Source organism: Ostrinia nubilalis, chromosome 19 (assembly GCF_963855985.1).
Source record: "Ostrinia nubilalis chromosome 19, ilOstNubi1.1, whole genome shotgun sequence".
Classification (NCBI taxonomy): Eukaryota; Metazoa; Arthropoda; class Insecta; order Lepidoptera; family Crambidae; genus Ostrinia; species Ostrinia nubilalis.
Genome location: NC_087106.1, coordinates 329,476 through 348,757, shown reverse-complemented (window position 1 = coordinate 348,757; position 19,282 = coordinate 329,476). Strand labels below are relative to the sequence as shown.

The window sequence follows — 19,282 nt, the reverse complement described above, 5'->3', positions numbered from 1 at the left end:
AGTTAGGATTTGGAAGAAGCTTCGGTTACAGTGAAATATTTTTTACTTATATGAAAGTTTCAAATAAATTCGAGCTTCCTCGTTGTGAATAAAAAAATATTAGGGAAGTTACTTAAAAGAAAGGTAGAGTTTTATAAATTACAGAATAGTTATACATATAATATTAATATTTTTATTATAAAAACTACTAAGGTAATCCACATAAAATATAGTACAATATTATTTAAGGAGTTGGTACTTAAATACATCCTGATGCGGAAAAATCGACGCCCACCTGCAAAAAAGATTAAAACTAAAATTGACACAGACACAATAACTCTTTCAAAACGCCTAAGGCAATAAAACATTGCACAGATCCTTACAATACTTGTGTATTTTGACCATCAAGAACCGGGTAGAATAGTCATTAGGTATGTTCTTTGGATCCTTATGGGGTCTGTGAGTCGTGAAATAAAAATATACATACAAGGGTGCCCACGAGAAACCTCTTAAGAAAGACGTCGAAGACCTGGCGCGGCATGCCGGCGGCGCGGAACGCGGCCGTGGCGTCCCGCCCCGCGTACCGCTTCAGCGGCGCCGGCCCGCCCGGGTGCTGAAACAGTGACGCTAGCAAGAAACATTATATTACTTACACTATTTAGTTCTATTTTCGTTTGTCTGATGTTGTTTTGTATCGCTTAATAAAATATTTATTTTTTTCATTTTCAAACACTTTTGTCTTCGGGTCGTTTGCGTATTCGACAAAATTCGATACCCAGCCTTCGAATTCAACGATAATGACAATCTCGATTGGCAAAATTAGTTTCGTGCTACCATTGCTCGGTTTAAGTTCACATTGCGTCACATTCACAGAGGCGTTGTTTAAGTTTTCATTAAATCTTTTGATGGCGATTCGAATACGCAAACAATTTGAAGTCTAAAGTTTTTCGTGTTGGAGGTACAAGCTTACAAAGAAGATAGTTCTTCAGGCCGATCACCTAGCACCACTTAAATTGAATAATTAAATTCGCATACTCTTTTGAACGTTCGTTTCAGCTAAATGACGTCCACTGTTGGAGAAAGGCCTCTCCCAAGGATTTCCATAACCGACCGGTCTTTCGCATAGTCAATATCACACTATAATGCTGAATCTGAACCCAAAATCTCGTTGATACTTAGGATTTTCTCCAATAGTTTACTTTAAAACAATATTCAATTGTCAGTTATAAGTGGAACATAACCTTTCCCTTAAGCTTACAGTTTCTCATTTATTAATTTAATCTCAAATATCAATGCGAAACTTCGGTTTTAAGACAAAATCGCAAACAATAAGACAAGTATCTTGACTTAGGCTTTAAAATTAAGTCTCTCCTTTGTTTCAAAAGCCTTAAACTTCTCAACTCAGATGCGAGTACAATAGCAAAATCAAGCTGCGTGGATTTATTAGAATAAAATAATCTTTTGTTTGTAGGTAATGTGGCAATATCAGATCGATTTGCCAATAAAACATTGCTTTGAAGTTTTCAGCACAAAATACTATAATTGGATTTACTTGATTAAAACATTCAATTACAGACTTCAAACGGCAAGACCTTTAAGAATAGGAATGTTTTATTACCAATACAATCACTGGAAACGTATTATTATGGTACAAATGAAAAAAAAATCACTTTATAATTTAAAATTGATTTACTTACAAATATGGTAGGTAATACTCACAAAGTCGGCGAAGTCCGTGACGTCATAAACGCTGCCGCAGATGATGAGGCAAAGATGGCGGCCGTCCTGCCCGTCCAGAGCGGCCACCTCTTCCAGCGTGAACACCTTCTGAGGCTGCCAATTTATTTACTTATTGTAAGTCCTAAATGGAGTTTCAGGACATACTATGAATTACAAGTCAAAGAATAATGGCAAACGCCGTCTATGATAACTTTTCACTCCTTTTTGGTGACTTCAATTGAACTATTTCTAGAGATTGATCACTCAAACCGCAAATTAAAATTTCAGACAAGATTCACTGTTTATAGATTAACAGTTTATTTCATATTATACACTGCAGACTTTCATCAACCAGATTTTATCATTTCATGCTCTTTCAGCAGTAATATTTTTCTATGAGCATGTATAGTAGGTATTTTTCTTGCTTTCAATTTCATAAAATCATATTTCAATTCTTGTAGACTTGTAGAGTGATAAGTTCCAACTCTCATCTTATAGCTTCTCAACATACCCCCAAGGACTTGTCGGGCAGGGTGGCAAAGTCCGTGACGTCCCTGATGACCTTGCCGGCGAACGCGACCGGGTGCAGCGCCGTGTTCAGCAGGTCGCCGCAGCCCTCCGCCCATTCGCCGAACAGGTCTGCATTGCCTGGATATTAACGACAGCTTTTGACTGATTTAATAAAGGTTCGATATGATCAGATGCTCGGCCAGGAGTCAGGTTAAATAGCTGCATCTACTCCTAGTAACTATGCATTTTCTTCAATTTCTTCTAAAGTTTTAAACAATAACTATCAATTTTATTAAGGTTGTGTCTGTTATTTGAATGAGTTGTCCAATATTTAAAATCAAATCTAATACAAAAATCAATTGCCTCAGCTGGATACACCACCGGCTAGTGTAATAGTAGGTATGATGTTCGTAGCTAAACAGAATCTGCGTTAGAGCTTTCGTTTAACGCCAATCACTGTAGTTGTTACAGTCTAAATTAAGGTACACGTTCACGATACAGCCACTTAACTCTTCAAGCGAATGTTAAATGAAACTTGACCTTTACAAAATTTCTGAATTAAACAGGCAATGTTTGTAAATTATATCTTTTTTTTTGTTGTTGCAGAACTAATAGTTAACACTAATAATCGCGATTAGACTGTATTTTACCCTTTATATCCCACATTTAAGTTTAAGGTATCTCACGGTCGCAAACATTTTAGTTAGTCTGACCTTTCAGTCTACGTTCGCGAGAGTTTCCTCTGTATCATGAGCAACGTGCATAGCAACGAGCGGTGGAGCGAGGTCATCTTCATTCAATCTGTACAGTCAACAGGCAATGTTTGAGCACCCACGCTGTGTGGACAATGTATGCGATTCAACATCAGCTGCGATTGTATTCATTAATCAAAACGCAATAATACTGATTACTGTACCGTGATAGCGTTGCATTTTACAGATGTGTTTAAACAAGCGAAACAATAAAATTTTAACAATATTTTTCTGATGATAAAAGCCGATGATTTCGTTATTGATACCTATTGGTAATATGATTAATATGTAAAGGATCGAAGCCTAGCGTTATCGCCAGAAATAGTCGTGAGGGTTTTAAGGGTAGTATTATTAGTTCAAGCACTCAAGTAACAAAAGTAACAAAACGTGTCAAATTCAAATCTATTAATAGACTTATTTCTGATCACAGACAATTTTTACAGTAAGTTCTAATCACGTTTATACTGAATTAATTGTCTTTTACATAAATACCATAGTTATTTTTAGAATTAATGAATTTAATTACACTTTCATATGAAAACTATTTTTCAACAAATTATTTTTGTATCTTAGATGTAGGTAATTTATTTTTATGAATAAATTATACTTTTAGCACTCTAATCAAAAAGTGTATGAGTCAGCTGTCCGTCAAGCCATCGCAGTCAATTAGCTGGCCTATTAATTGCATGTTTACGATATTCCCCCCACTTTACGGGGGGAGGCCGTTACAGCCAATTTGGATTTACACGACTTTTATACTTCCTAACGAATTACGGTTTAGTAGGGTGACGTGTATCAGCAAGCCTCTAGACACATCCTTGATCGATATAAGTATTGAGACTCAACAGACTTCAAATATTTTAAATAAATTCATTTTTGTATAATTATGTTCGAAAAGCTAAGGTGACATTGTATTAGGTATGCCTTAATTAATTGGGATTTAGTAGGAAGAGCTTTCACCACTATGAATTTTCCTGCTAGTTTAAGTAGGTACTTACATTCAAAAGTAAGTCTTTTGGGTGGCAGAAAGTCGACTTGTAAATGTATTGTTACGTTCTTGCTTTAATTGATTGAGAATTTGTTTCTTTATTACTGCTAACTTTGGATTACCAGCAATGTACCTACTGTTGGGAAAAACGTAAATGCTACAGAAGTATTCACTGCTTCTACATCTGACATTTTATTTAGTCTTAAATTAATAATTTAATATTTTATACGGAACTTTAACCGGCGCCAGGCCTCATCCCTGGCGAACAGTTAACTTTACGATCGGCAAGTTAAGCGCTAACTACACCTACAAAAGTGTTACTGCCGACCTAACTGCTCACAATTGAACTTTACGACCACTACTGTTATTTAAATTATACTGTTTTTCGTACTACTTACTAAAACCAAATAATTTATAGGTTTAGTTAACCTGTATGTTTCTAAGATTGTCGATGTCGATTATTACTGAAATACCTAGTATTGTCACAGCCCATACTCAAATCATTAATCAACTGTTATGGTTTAGTAAAAAACTCAGTAAAACTCATTTATTTCTGTAAATAGGCTTAAAAAAAGCACTTTTACACATTTTGTTTGGAAAATACTTATTAACTCACTTTTAGACTTTGATATTGTCTTAAGAATCTGTTTTCCAGTGACCACGAGCTCCTTCATGAATGGATTGAGTCTGCCTTTTAAAAGTACTAACTGGTTAAGGTATAACGATCTCAATGGGTTATTTTAATTTTTGTGCAGTTATTTGATAAGTTGACTGTGCAATGGTACACAATCAATTCATGAAAATCTTTTGAATATTCTCTTCAGCTCTTAGGATTCTCATTATGAAGCACGAATTTAGTGAATGACATTAACGTATTTAAATTATAATTTTCAATTCTTTACAAAGTTTTACTCTACCAAGTCTAACTAAAACTTTGCATTACCCTCTGACTCATCTTAATAAGCTAATTAAAATACGTCAAACCACATCATTACGTCCCATTTATGCTGAAGCCTGAAACTTCCCAAATCTGATTCATGAATTTAAACAACGCGTGGTTTATCAACTTTAACCTTTGGCCAGGATTGGACGCTAAGAGTTTTTCGTTACGTCATGCGTGACGTCACAGCTCCAGCTGTCAAAAGTAGGAGGAGCTTGCGCGGATAGGCTCCGCCTCTCACCCTTAGCCCGCGAAGTCGTATATAAGGCTTCGGGGCTCGAAAGTCCGCCAGTGGAGACCTGACGGGCGAGCAGGGAGTTTGTCGCCGTCTCTGCAAAGTTTACGTCGAAACCCATCACGGTGAGTAAACACTTTCCCTCATGGTTTTCTCGTAGGTTTTTATCTCGGATATGTCAGATAATACGTAGGAACATGTAAATTCCATATATAAAATACTTTTAAGAATTAATGTATGGTATATTTCCCAAAAATGCATATAATAAGACAAAAATCGATCGAATAAGAGCAAGAGGAAAGAGAAAAATGATTAAAAAAAAACATAAAATTACACACAAATAAAACATCATCTATCATTTCAATAAAATAATAAATCGTAATAGAAATTCCTGCCGTTGCAGGTTCATCGGCAATAATCATTTGTTGGGCTAAAGAAATTATAGACAACGGCTGAAAATAAACTGCGAAAATTTTAAGCTGGAGGTGACCTTTAAGTCTGACTTTTAGACAGTCAAAAATTACACACTTAACAGCAGACTGGTGCAGCAGATTATTGAAATATCTAAAATATTTAAATCAAATCACCTTTTCTATGATTTCAAATTACAAATAATTTATTCACCCTCACACATAAATCAGCGCTCTACTAAAATGATAATGTACGGATCATCTGAATCTCATAAAGTCAAGTAGACCGTCGTCACACTATTCTGCTTTAAAAAACGATAATGAAAAAAAAATGTAACGATAATTTTAAACGTAGTAAGTAAGTCAAAAAGATTCACTTCATCTTAGCCATAGTTCATTATTGCTTGCTCTGGTTACAGAACAGATCCTAATTAAGACGATTATTTTAGGAGCCGTCATCCGCCCTCTCTACGAGGATTTATTTCTACTTTATTCCGTTAACAAAGCAAGATTAATTGATAAACCTCCTGTATCTAAATATTTTCCCGGAAAAACACAATCGACTTGACGCATTAGGTTTAGCTGAAATTTATGTGCTAATATTTTCAGGAATACGTAGAGTCAGTTTTTATCAGTAACAGTTTTTGTTTTATTTGGTGTCAACAGTAAAAAATATTCAGCGCCGTTTTTACAACAAAGTCTATAAAATTCATGAAAATAGCACAAAGTCCTATACAATTGCTTAAACGTCAAGAATACCTGGCCACGCCTGCAATTATTATTGACGCACTTGCAGTTTTTCTCTTTTACATTTTTGTGACATCTACTGGTGTACCGGAGCAGAAAATGTAACAGTATCTTCGAGACCATTCATTTTCTGTATTTCTCTTTTCCCTGCATATTCATTCAATCTTTTGCCAAAAAACATTCCAAGAACGACAGTTCATTAAGCTAAGCACTGTGACATGTTAATTTCAGTACAGTTACAGTTGCAAAGGAATATTTAGTTGCAAAAAAATTGTAAGGTGTTGATTGTACCTTTTACTACGTACCTATTCTAGTCAAGTGTAAGTGTTTTAAAATCGAATTAAGTACTATACTCAACAAACAGTGACATGTAATTTAACACAACAGAACGAATATTTCATTAAAGCAAGTCTTGACATTTTGTTAAAGAACAGCGGTTACAGGGTAGATCCCTGAGGTCCCGCAAACAGTTTCAAGCGTGAAATACGTTCAAATGAAATAAACTATGATTTCAGTCGATTTTGCATTAAAGCTTACTAATAAATGTAGTGAACTTGCCTTTGTGTAATTGTGGCCGAAATAATAAAAGTATTTACATTAAATGTTATTATATTCGAAATGCTTGGTGTTAAAAGTAAAGCACGCGTCATTAAGAGAATTCCTAATGATAGTTGTTTGAACCACCAGCAGCCTAATTTTCCTAGTTAACATTTTTTATCAATTTATTACGCGTGGAGATTATGATCTACATATTATCAAATGCTGGTGATATAAGAATCAAAACAATAGAACATGTTGATTTTGTGATACAAGATGATGGTGAGCGATAGTATGATAAAAAGCAGTGATACAACAGAAAATAATAACTTGAGATGAAGCCAACGCCTGTCACGTCGATTTTATAATTCCTCTATGCGTTCGATCGATAGAAAGAAACGATTACAAAGCAAACGCAATCGATTTTCTGTTACTACGCTCATCGAGGTATAAAAAAGGAAGTTCAGATTGTATTCGCTCTGTTCAGGGTAGAGTGCATAGACTAACATAGGTCTAGAAGGAGAAGTCAGGGCTGGTAATAACCAAGATTTAAAATATTAAATAGGTGAATTCTCTGTAAACTTTATCAGACAAAGACACTATGTTTTAATTATGATTCTGTGCTTGGTAACAGTTTCTAATATTTTTATGTTAATCAATTCTCTTTTAAATAACAGCATTCGTCAAGATAAATAACAAAATCTCAATAAATATCGCTACGATATGGACGACGGCTACTAAGTCGCTACGCGCTACGGCTTCGTAGCGCTACGGGCTACGGGCGCCTCCATTGTAGCCCGTAGCATTGTTCCTTTGAGCGCTGCTAATAAAAATAATGAACACTAACAAAAACTGCCCGACGCGAGTTTACAATGAAAATGCAAATGCAAATTAATATTTGCACTTATTTCATAATTTACAATGAGATTCCTTCTTTGGCTTTGTTAATTACGCGAAGAAAATTAAAAATTGTTTATTTGGAAACTGAGCAAGGCAAATATTTCTTTGAGAGGTATTGAAATATATTTTCAATGAACATTTTTGCATTGAATATTTGTTCCGGATGAATTCATGCTGTTATTCAATAATTAACTTGTTGCAATATTGTGCGATGATGCTCACTTACTTTTTTACAAGATTAATTAGTTTAGTTCACACATCTAACAGTAATAGAGATTCATTTTGAACCTTTTTTCTTAAATTCTTATCCCTTTCCTAGCTCTTAGAAAAAATATGGTTACTACTTATTATATTCGAAAGAGAATTTAATTCCAACCAAAGAGAATTGAACATGGAAGAACTGCCATAAAAGAGTTATGATTTTTTTAGATAACAGACGTGCGAGTAAAACACTTTTTAGATAAAATTCTAGATTTTAATGCTCATTGAACAAATGGAAGCGGTTTTAGAAATCACATGACGAAGATTACTCCTAACCCAAAAGTTGGCACTGCTTTTTCATCAATGTTAAATGTCGATGCAGTGATTGATAGAAATTTAGCTCTAGCTAAAAATAATAATTTACTAGGTAATTTACAACATCTCTATTCAGTGACCTTCTTTTTTCATAAAGAATTTATGTGAATTCTGTCGATCGTAGAATTAAGTACGATTCTTTATTCGATTAGTTACCAAACGAATCGCAACCATTTGATGAGCAATTGAATGCAACGATGATAATTTTTCGTGTTGATCTGAATTAACTGCCTAAGCCGACGATACGTGTGTAGTGTGTGACCATTCAAAAGTGTGTTTACTGAGTACTTACCTAGCTAACCTATTGTAATGCGCGCGGGATAAAAACCGTCTTCGCCAGTTCCCCCGGGTGGGAGATGTGAAATACCGCGACTAATCTTATCCCATTCCCGGGCGACGTTAAAATTTGACTTACACGTGACACAAGTCACAATTTCAATTATCAAAAACATTCTCCATTTACCCACAAATACATAATGTATGTTGGTGATGAGGCACAAAATTTAAAATGAAATTATTCATAGGCCTAGCCAAAGACTTACGCATACTTTACTTTAATGAGCTTCATACTTAAATTTCATTTGAGATATTCTGTACCAAGGCAGGTATAACTCCTAATTTGTTATCCTACGGCTCTGACATAAAATACCTACTGAAAATGTTCTTTCCTTCATTTGACTTCGTAAAATATTTTATAATTTTATGTTACTAACTTGTTAGTGTTAGTATCTGAGCTATATGTTTTTAATTTCAATCATAAAAAGCATATTAGTCTTATTCTTTTTACAGAAAAAGCGATTTTTGAAACATCTACCAAAACAGTAAATTAATAAAGCAATTCAGTTGAAATTCTAATTCTTCAGCACTGTGCTTTCACGTGATGAAACTGCAGAAATGAGTCGCGATTCAAAATCAAGTTTCTTTTTAGGTTGCCTTAAGCGTTTCTGAAGCTTCATTAATTCAGTACCTACCTTCTCAGTACAACATTAAATTGATAGAGCGTCGAATGGTTGTTAATAAATGAATTTGAAACAATCCATGACTATTAGACTAATCTCAACATAAACGAAGGCCCGTTTAAGCCGGCGTCCGTAATGAGTCGGAGTTCGTTAAGCTGCCGAGCACCTGTCTACGCCGGATAAGTTTTTCCTCCTCTCAATTTCAGAAACAAGTGGTATTCATTACAACTGTATTTACTTGTTCATAATTTATTTGAGGCCTTCCAAGAGATATTTAATAACTTTTAAATTGGCTTCAGGCAAGCAGCTCTATTATTTGACGTTTGGAGTAAAACTCTACAATTATTTATCAAAACCTTTTCATCAAGATTTATGGTTTTCGATAAACAATCTGGCATTTCATGATTAATTATGAATATTCATTCAACAAATAATTCACAAGTTTTCAGTTCCAACCAACATCGGCCTTAGATTTTTATTTAATTGATAAGTATTTCATAATGCCCCCTGAAATCCCTCTGGCCCCGAAAGTTGAGCGAAATACTAAAATGTGCGGAAATATCCAGTTAAATTATGCCTACTGAGTGCGCGGGGCAGCCTTATTAAATGTAATTGGCTGTGAGAGCTGCGGTACTTGCGAGCTGCACGACTCCAAACCTGTGAGTTAAGGAAACTAGCTTCCTACTTTGATAAGATTTTGAATTTCTGAGATAGGTTAGCGATATTTTTTGAGGATCGGACGGTGGTTTTTGACTTTAAAATTAATGTAAAATACCTACTAAGTAAAGTACTAAGTAAATGAATCAGACGGGATTTTATAGCGTTTTTGCAAGAAAAGCTTGAAAGCTTGTTGCTAAGACGATTTGAAAATCGTTACTGCTTCGTGGAATTGTTTTGGACGTAAAACATTTAGCATTTATAAGTTATTAATTTATTTCACTCCAAGTACAATACTTACAAAAAAAGCTCTTATTTTAATTATCCTATTACTCCAGTCGTAAGATAGGTACGCCTACAGCAAAGCAGTTACTTTAAACTGCTTTTAATTGGTTCCCTTCTCAACCCTAGCCAGGGAAGTTTCTGGTATTAATATCGCAATTTGAAGGTGTTCGGGGGACAGCAACAAATGGCACAATTACCAGGATCGCTTCAATTTGTTAGGGCCCCAGTCAATGGGGGAGATGTGCCTTCGCGTTACGATTCGATTTAAATCTGTCTTACGGTAATGCCTAGTCTAAGTGCAAATTGGAGTCAGAGAAACCAAGAACTATTTTCGGTAGGGTAACAAAAGTGCTAAACGTTATTAATAAATTGTAATCATCACAATTATCAACATGAGACACAGCTACTTGGAAAAGCGAACAGTAGTGCAGGATACACACATACTCGTACTTTATAGTCAGATATGCGGCGATAAGAAAACCTTAGTTTTAATTATGATAAAATGACAAAACTACTAAAAAAATTAAGCTATTTTGTGTGAATGATATACCTATTACAGTCTTTTTATCTTTCTGAAAAATTTTACTTTACTTATGATCGTGAAATCTCATGCTGTAACATATTCCTCGTAAGTATGGCACAAAATCATCTTTTACGACGTTTATCGGATGATGATAATTTTGGTATAAACTTTTTACTATGTCATATTTTTGTCGCCTATAAATATTTGATGGGCTTTCATTTATTGATCGCAACTTTTTAACACAAAGCATGTCACTACGAGTTACGCGTTTATGTAAGTTCTTCCTTATAACATCAAAAGTTATGTAGAGACTTTAGTAATTTTCGTCGATACCAGAATATTTACGTACTAGGTAAGCTATTCTTATTGTAGACAAAATGGCTGTATAGCGGGTGCTGGTCTGAATAAAGCATGTCGTGAGCCGCCGCGGGCACTGAACCGCGCGACCCAATGTTTACCAATAAGATCGAACCGCGTTATAAAAGTACTTGAATTGAAACATAAAAAGAACTAAATGCTGTATTGGCTGTGGACTTATTGATGGCTCCGCAAGACCTAGTAGTTGGTTGGTTCAGAGTTCAGGTTGCAGACTAAGTATTATACTAACGTTTTGAATTGTTTCACAAAAAGTAATATACACCACTTGTTCTACATAAAAACTAAATTGTGAACTGAAAATTATTTTTAAATCAAAATGCTATAACTGTCTCAGGGAATAGGTGCATAAAAACTTAGTCATGCATTGACTACATATCTTCTAAATATAATATACTCGTAAAAGGAGAAACTGACTGACTGACATATCAACGCACAGCCTAAACGACTAAACGTAGGCAGTTAAAATTTGGAAGGGACGTAGCTTAGGTACCGTAGAGATGCACTAAGAAAGGAATTCCCGAAATTCATCACTGAAAAAGTACTGTGCATTAACACTTCAAATTTGGCTCATGTGTTGAGACTTGCAAGATAAACATTAGCTTCAAATTTCAGAAATATACCTCAAACGGTTATTTAGGTATTGACGTTCAAAAATCGACATTTAGGACACTAAAATGCAAATTGAATAAGCTTTTTTTGGTTCATAGTAGCCATGTCACTAGGACGCATAGTTTCCGAGGATTAAGCGAAAAACCGAAAAGTGGTACCTTTGAACCCCCCTCTCCCCGCCGGCTAAAGGGCTAAGGGCGGGGACTTTTGCTATGTTCACCTCCTGACTAGTCTAAATAAAGTCCCGAAGTCAAAAATTGTGTTCCACGGATTTCCATCTATAATGCTTTATTGACTGGACTATTAGTTACATCAGGATATTGCAAAATTCTCACGGGAACGGGAGTTAGTGGCAAAAAACATTTGAATGAAAAAATCTAAACCGCGTAAGATAGATGAAGGGGGTAAAACGGGATCCACGCGTACGAAGTCGCGGGCGGCTGCTAGTACGATTATGTACTAAGTACTAGTAGGTATTATGTGAGCACTGCTATAAATACTTTCATGATAGGCCGTATTTCTCAATTTCATTATAAACTTATCAAATTCTCCAAATGGATTGTAATTAAAGTTGGATGAATAGTTTGTTAGTCATCAAAAACATGACTGACACTTCAGAGCTGTTTTATTAAAACCATGATTAATGGATATGAATAAACTATCAAGCTAGCTTAATCTAAATGGGTAAAATGGATCCAACTTTACAAATAATGCGTGTGCCTAGTAAATTATTTTTATTTCAGTAAGTAGACGTTTCAAGTAAGAGATGGCATAACTTTCAAACATGTTTTAAATACCTATTTACAATCAATCCCAATTATTTATTAGCACTTTAAAAAGCGTTAACAGGCACCTTTAAAATATTTTTTTTGTACCAGGTATTTTTTTAACTAGGTACTTACTTAATAAAGTAACCACTACTCATAGAAATCAAAACCATTTTCTTCAACGGAGTTTAGTATCGGATAGTGTACTGGGAATCTGGGATAATCCGCCGCGGGCGCTGATGCCCATTAATTGGAGTCCTTTGCATCCCGTATAATGTCTTCATTAGAATTTCAAACAATTAATCACGCTTTATTTTAATTTTCGCGTTAACGACCCGGCTTTTGGCAATTGCATTGGATGGAAATTATATTGGATTTAATTATTAAATTGCTTGCGACTATTTACTTTGAATTTGACTGAATGATGTAGTAATACATTGAGCACAATAGATCTAGCTTTCGACTCACATAAAAACGACAGTTTCTAAATAAAATTATTTTTTCCAATCCTTAGATTTAATTCTTTCTATACGTTTTATAAATTTTTCTATAATATAATTTAATAACATTTAAACTTATTTAATATTAAAAAACGCTAGAGGAGTGCGTAATTAAAAAATAATGAAGAAACGTGAAACCAATCAGCATAATTAATCGAAGAGATTAATATTTGTGGCGGCGGTAATCACGCTCTTGATTAATTTGGTATAATATTAGACACGATTGAAATTACTCGTATACGTATTAACAGGCTAGTAGTTAAATTAAGACTTAATTTCTACTTAGTAGAGCAGTACTTCAACATCTATATTTTTGTACTGATCAATCGCATAATTAATATTACACAATAGTAGAATTAATCAAGTGATCGCCAAGTCCATTTGTAAATTCCTACACATCATTTACAGAATAAGTCTCTTGCACAAAGTGACTTTTAAGAAATTATGTAGATTCATAAATGAATAAGTTCACTGCTTGTTTAGAAGAGAAAAAGTCGTGACACAAGCAGCCTTAAGCAACGATTAATTTAGTAAAGTTACACTCGTAACTTTAGATAATCTACGTCATCGACTATACAGCCAACTTATCATGGGCACGCAAATTTTCCACTTTATTCCGCCACTCAACAGGTTAGGCTCGTGACAATGGCGGTGGCAAGCGCCTGTTCGGTCCAAATATTAATTTCCCGATGTAATTGTCCGCCCAGAACAATGCGCCGTAGATTAGTATTGGTTTTTGTCACTGACAGCCCGTCTTCGAATTTTATCTCGGCGATAAACGCCTGTTTGTGTAATTTATTGTTTTGCGGCTTTTGTGCCAGACAACGATTACTTTGTGCTCTGAATAATCCAAACCAAATTGTAAATTACTGTACACAAATTTGTAACAGTGCATGTGATTATCATCAGTATCGGAACGAAATACTTATCTAACCCTAAATACGCAAATAATGCGAACTTTGGAAGTTATAAGACTAGACAATCCTACAAAGCGTTTTAAATAATTACCTACATAAGTCGACAAGAAAACCTTGAAGAAGGCCTTTGTCCAGCAGTGGGCGTCATTTGGCTGAAACGAACGAACGAACGAAGTCGACAGTAAAGAAAACTTAAACTTTTGTCTCTATCTATCATCCTCAGTCAAATAGTCATTTAATATTGATTTTTTGTTCACTATTTACCGATAAGCTCAATGTTATTAAGATTCTGTAATGCTCTATCTTCAAAGAGCGCTCATCTTTAATATCGTGCGATGTATCCAGCGGGTCTATTTGTCAACACACCGAGCCCATGCGATATTTAATTTCCGAACGTTTCTCAAAGCGATCGTTTTATGCCAAACGTCTGTAGTTACTAACTGACAGGTTCTGGATAAATAATTTAATTTTCGTTTATTTAATTTGGGCATGCGTCGAATTTCCGATGGCTCCTTTTAATTTCCGTCGGTTGACCTAAATGTTTATGATGTAGGTATTCACATTTCTAAATTATTTATTCCAATTTATAAATACATACCTACCTATACATGCTTAACTTCTTTGATCTCTAGAATCACTGAATTTTTATTAAGCGCACAACAAATAGGTTTTCTATTTATAGAAATATACCTAATAAGATTCCTCTAAGCCAAAGTTTTTTTGACACTTCAAACTGGTCTAGGGCTCTTTTTTTTCAAATAGTTTCATATCCTTCATGCAGAGATTAGTGAACTTAGAAATTAACTCTATTAACTAAATTAAAACTAGCCTGAGACTAACAATGAATTAGTAGGAAAAGCAGTCTTGTACACTAACGCACTCCATTTAGGTACTTAAACTACACTTAGCAGTGCAAAAGAGGCTACTCTACTTTGATATAAAAATAAAGATACAACATTAGAAGCCTATTCTCACGACAGGTCTGGATAATCTGCTATATCTCACGCCGAAGCCTACTCATGAGCTAGTGACCGTAACGAAGTCTTATAAGCGATATTTTAACGATATAAACGATATGAAGAACGGTTAACCTAAATACTTGCATAAACTCAAGGCTTCCACTGAACCCAGATCCGGTTGCGAAAACAAATTTTTAACCCCTTTCGAAGTATTAATTATTACAATAAACTACAAATTCGGAATATTATCTGATATCACGATTACGATCGTTTTTTTTATGATAAGTTAAGCTGGAATTTTCTATAGTCGAGCGAGTGGACAAAAGTATGTAACATGTGCGCAAAACAGTACTACCAAATTCGATGTGAATTCTGTAAAAAGTTTGTGACGTTTTTGGGTTTATATTTAGTTAAGTTTTAATCATTCTAATTATCGTTAAATAACAAGTAAAGCCACGAATTCCTTAATAGCTATTAAGACGTTAAATATAGCATTTCCATTTCTGCAAACTTCGTGCGGATACCGGTTTTAATGAGAGAATATCATCTTGCTACCACCGTATTCCGGGATCTCCCTAAAATCTTAAACGTTCGTTACCCACTGCAGTTTCAGTAGCGAAACTTTAGCGATTCGCGAATGGGAAAGCGCAATGGTCACGGGTTTTGTGTAGGGAGCCGCGTCTGTACAGTCGGAGCCATTAAGGTCTGGTGGCGAGAATAGTTAGAGTAGCGTGCTTCACGCGGCGCCCTCACCGCTCGAGTCGTCGGAATGCTACGGTCATCTAGTAACGAAAATGGGGACTGAGATTTATTTTGATTTCTTTGTTCGTGTATCTTCTAATAGAAGTTGGGTAAAGCTAGAATAGAAAAAAATAGGAGTAAATGTTATACAATTTTGCTTATTGTTATACAATTTTTTATGACATAATTCCACTACCACTCTGAAATTGGGCCACAAAGATTATCTAAACCAAACAAAAAAGCACCATCATTTAAATTATTGAAAGGTAGAGTCATTATTTCCGACCATGTAGGTTATATTTATCTACAACCACCGCAGTAACAATACATGCTGTACGAAATTTTTGTGCGTTATTTAAAACGGATTGAATGTACGGTTTGGCAGAATTTTATTCGTTTTGTGCGTCCCCGAGGACAGGCCCGAAGGTACGTGGCAGCCTAATGTACCCGACCGGGCTGTGCCCGCGGGAACACACCTCCAATCCTGCTTATCAATTGCGTTAATTGGGAATAGGTATTCGATTCTATTGTGTCGGACATGTTTATTTTAGGAACATTGTAAAAAAAAAATAGGTACCTACACGACTTCTCGTTTATTTTGGTACTAATCCTCATTATTCCTGTCTGGGATAATCTCACTGCTAGATTTTAGTCGGACTATTCTAATTTCTAATGTAGGTATTACGCCATTTAGATCTGTTAATTCAATTCAATTCAATTCAATTCAATTTATTTATTTAAAGATAACAATGATCCACATGGTTAGTAAATGGGTGCCTTATACAACTATGTTAGTAATAGTAATTAATTATTTATTTATTTTAACAAATACCACTCATTATCCAAGCTCCTTTTCCCATATTTACCAGACAGTTAAGTTTGTTATGTTAAATATTCTCAACAGTAAAAAAGCACAATAGAATCTAATTCTTGTTTCTTGCTGTTTAAACCGAAACCGATAAAACATGTAATTTATCAGAAAAAATACAATCATTGATGACATGAAAACATTTGTTAGTTCCTGACCGCAGGGAGACCTCAGCACGAAATTACGAGTAGCGGAGAATAATTCCGGGTTATGCAAATTTCCGAAGCCCATTTGTATAGATTAACCAAAAATATTCAATTACAGACTCTCCAGAACACTGGGAAATGTTAATCACTGTTAATAACGCCACGGCTGAGACACGTTCAGAAGGTTCTATTCCTGAGTGAAACTATAGAATTGTAATATTAAACCGAAATGTTGGCTTTGGACATTGGAATGAGCTGAATATTACATAATAACTCTCATTACATGCATGATACCGATGATACGACGTTAAAATTAGCTTTTTCTAGTTAATGTTGATACTAAAATATTTTCCAACTATCAAAACAGTTTCAAAATTTCGTGAATGTAATGAAATTCATTCATGCAGACCGTGAAATACAAAAATTTATGGTAAATACAAATAAACCTACTTTCCCTCTCTACATTATGACACGCCCTAAAATTAATATTCAGCGTCAAATTATGCGAAATATAATGCAGTAAATTCGGGAATAAACATCTGGATTAGCCCATAAAGCCGAGGGCACACTAATCCGACGATGACGTCACGTGTGCTGTGCCTTAGATTGCTCATTGGCAGTTATGGGCTCAGCAAACATTGGCGGGTAAATGTAATTTTACTTTATTTTCGGCAGTGAACTGGCCGTAAGCTTTTTTATATTTCTTTTTGGCCCATTATTGCCAGAAAGTAACAATTACAATAATCGTAAAAGACATCTGCATTTAAAAACGAAAAACCAACAAAAATCCACAACCCCGCTTGTGCCCGTAAAAAAACGATACAGAACTAATTAATAGTAAAATTTAAAACCGACAGATGGACCAATTGGAAAACCATTACGAGCAGTATTTGTACAACCGCCACCGCACAACGATCATACAATAACACCCGCCAAAAATGGGTCCACGACTATGTGTTCGGAGATTTACATACAAATTGCAAGCGCTCCGGCCAAATATTAAGCGAATTTTAATTTAATATTGCATACATTATCTCGCCGCGGCTCTGCACTTCACTTTAGAATATGATGGGACCGAGTGGTCGATTTGGTGGGGCATTTTCATTAAGAATAAGGAAGTCGATGTTCCCCATAAAATTTTATCGCTATGAACGACATAGCTCTACACTAATTATACTCTAAACTATTTATCGATTACTTAACATGTTAATTCTGCACTTGTCGTGTACCGAAATTATTCGCTTTGTCTCACATTTACGTTTAAATGAAAATGTCACGCTAAAGGCGATTATAAATAACACTTCCCTTCCTGTTATTTCGGCATGTTATTTTAACTTAACGCAAAATTTTTACTCGCTTTTACTCAAAACAGCTTAATATAACCTTACAGTTGTTTCCGGGCCCGCGCTCGCAGACATGCAAATGTTATTTGTTCAGTAACTCTCACGTCTACTCACTCGGAGCAAATTGCTCATTTGTGAGCAAATTAAATAATGCCACTTCGTGAAAACATTATCGTGCATCCTTTGAGACTTTACCCGGACTAAAATGTGGGGACCTAACCTACATCACAATCTATTATGGTCGATTTCAACTAAACCCTTCCACTCTTTCCAAACCGGATTGATACTGTATTTACAATAGAAAAATTATTAAACTGTTCTCAAATGGAAATAATTTAAAATTAAAGCAATCTAATTAACGAAGTTTTCACTGTTTTAACTGACAAATTAAGGTACCAGCAGCAGCGGCAGCGCAGGACCGGTCGTTTTTTTTTTTTTTGTCGGTCGGTCGTTATGGAAAGCCTTGGGGGAGGCCTTTGTCCAGCAGTGGGCGCCATTTGGCTGAAACGAACGAACACGAAAGTATTTGACTCGTACTCATATTGAATACAATTTTGATCCCGCTGACACACTGAACACAAACATTCACAATAAGCATGCTTCATTTCGAAAATGGAATAGCGAAGCCCGAATGTCAAATAGCATTTTCACAATCAACTGCGCGCGGTTACGCAGCTAAATGAGAGTGATCTCATCTCCCAGCTCCGTGACGAGGTAATCTATCCATTAAAGGGTCTCACGGAATAGGGAACGTTGCGTTCCAAGATTCTTCAATTCTTCTGAACCACTCGATACATTTGTATTGATCAATCGCTCACTGCAGCTGTTTTTCTCGGTAACAATTTCATTGTGCAATGTAAAAGTGCAATCTTACTTTGTGAGATCTAAAAGCTAGTACCTATAAGTCAATCGGGGAAAGGTTTGTAATATTCCAAGTTAATTATTTTGTTGGTGTTTCGGCGCGTAACGCCTACGCAAACTTTTACCACAATTCTTCCTCCGTGTAACATCAACTGTAGATTAGTATAAGTAGTTTGCATAGTTCATATTAAAACCAACTGTCAGTCTCATTCCGCTACCGACCTTTGCAATGTAAAGAGCCATTTTTGTAATATAAACTATCTTGAAGAATTTGGGCGTTTTAATAGCTCCTATCTGTATATCTAAATATACATGATGGTGGCCCATGAGGGGAATCCAAACAACAAATGAAGAATTGAAGAATTACGAGAAAATACGCCGGATGGTGCGAGCAGTGGTGCAGCTAAAGTTCCACATCGTGCGCGGCGGTTCTGCTAAAAGATAAGTGCCCTTCCTTACACTTCCTTTACCAAATC

At 35.3% G+C, this 19,282-nt stretch overlaps 2 protein-coding genes across 3 annotated transcripts in view; one reads left to right on the top strand and one right to left on the bottom strand.

The window, feature by feature from the left end:
• Nucleotides 1-238: 238 nt before the first annotated feature.
• On the bottom strand, nucleotides 239-2,874 carry LOC135081355 (uncharacterized). The gene is made up of 5 exons (XM_063976074.1): nucleotides 2,859-2,874; nucleotides 2,210-2,346; nucleotides 1,699-1,812; nucleotides 467-592; nucleotides 239-274 (listed from the first exon to the last, which is right to left on the bottom strand). The coding sequence occupies exons 1-5, from the start codon at nucleotides 2,872-2,874 to the stop codon at nucleotides 239-241; spliced, it is 429 nt and encodes a 142-aa protein (XP_063832144.1).
• A 2,318-nt stretch (nucleotides 2,875-5,192) lies between these two features.
• The window catches only part of LOC135081013 (prothoracicostatic peptides), a 69,084-nt gene continuing 54,994 nt past the window's right edge, over nucleotides 5,193-19,282 (top strand). For both annotated transcript variants that reach the window (XM_063975735.1, XM_063975734.1), the window contains exon 1: nucleotides 5,193-5,248. The gene's annotated coding sequence lies outside the window, so the exon portion shown is untranslated. The remainder of the gene's footprint in view (nucleotides 5,249-19,282) is intronic.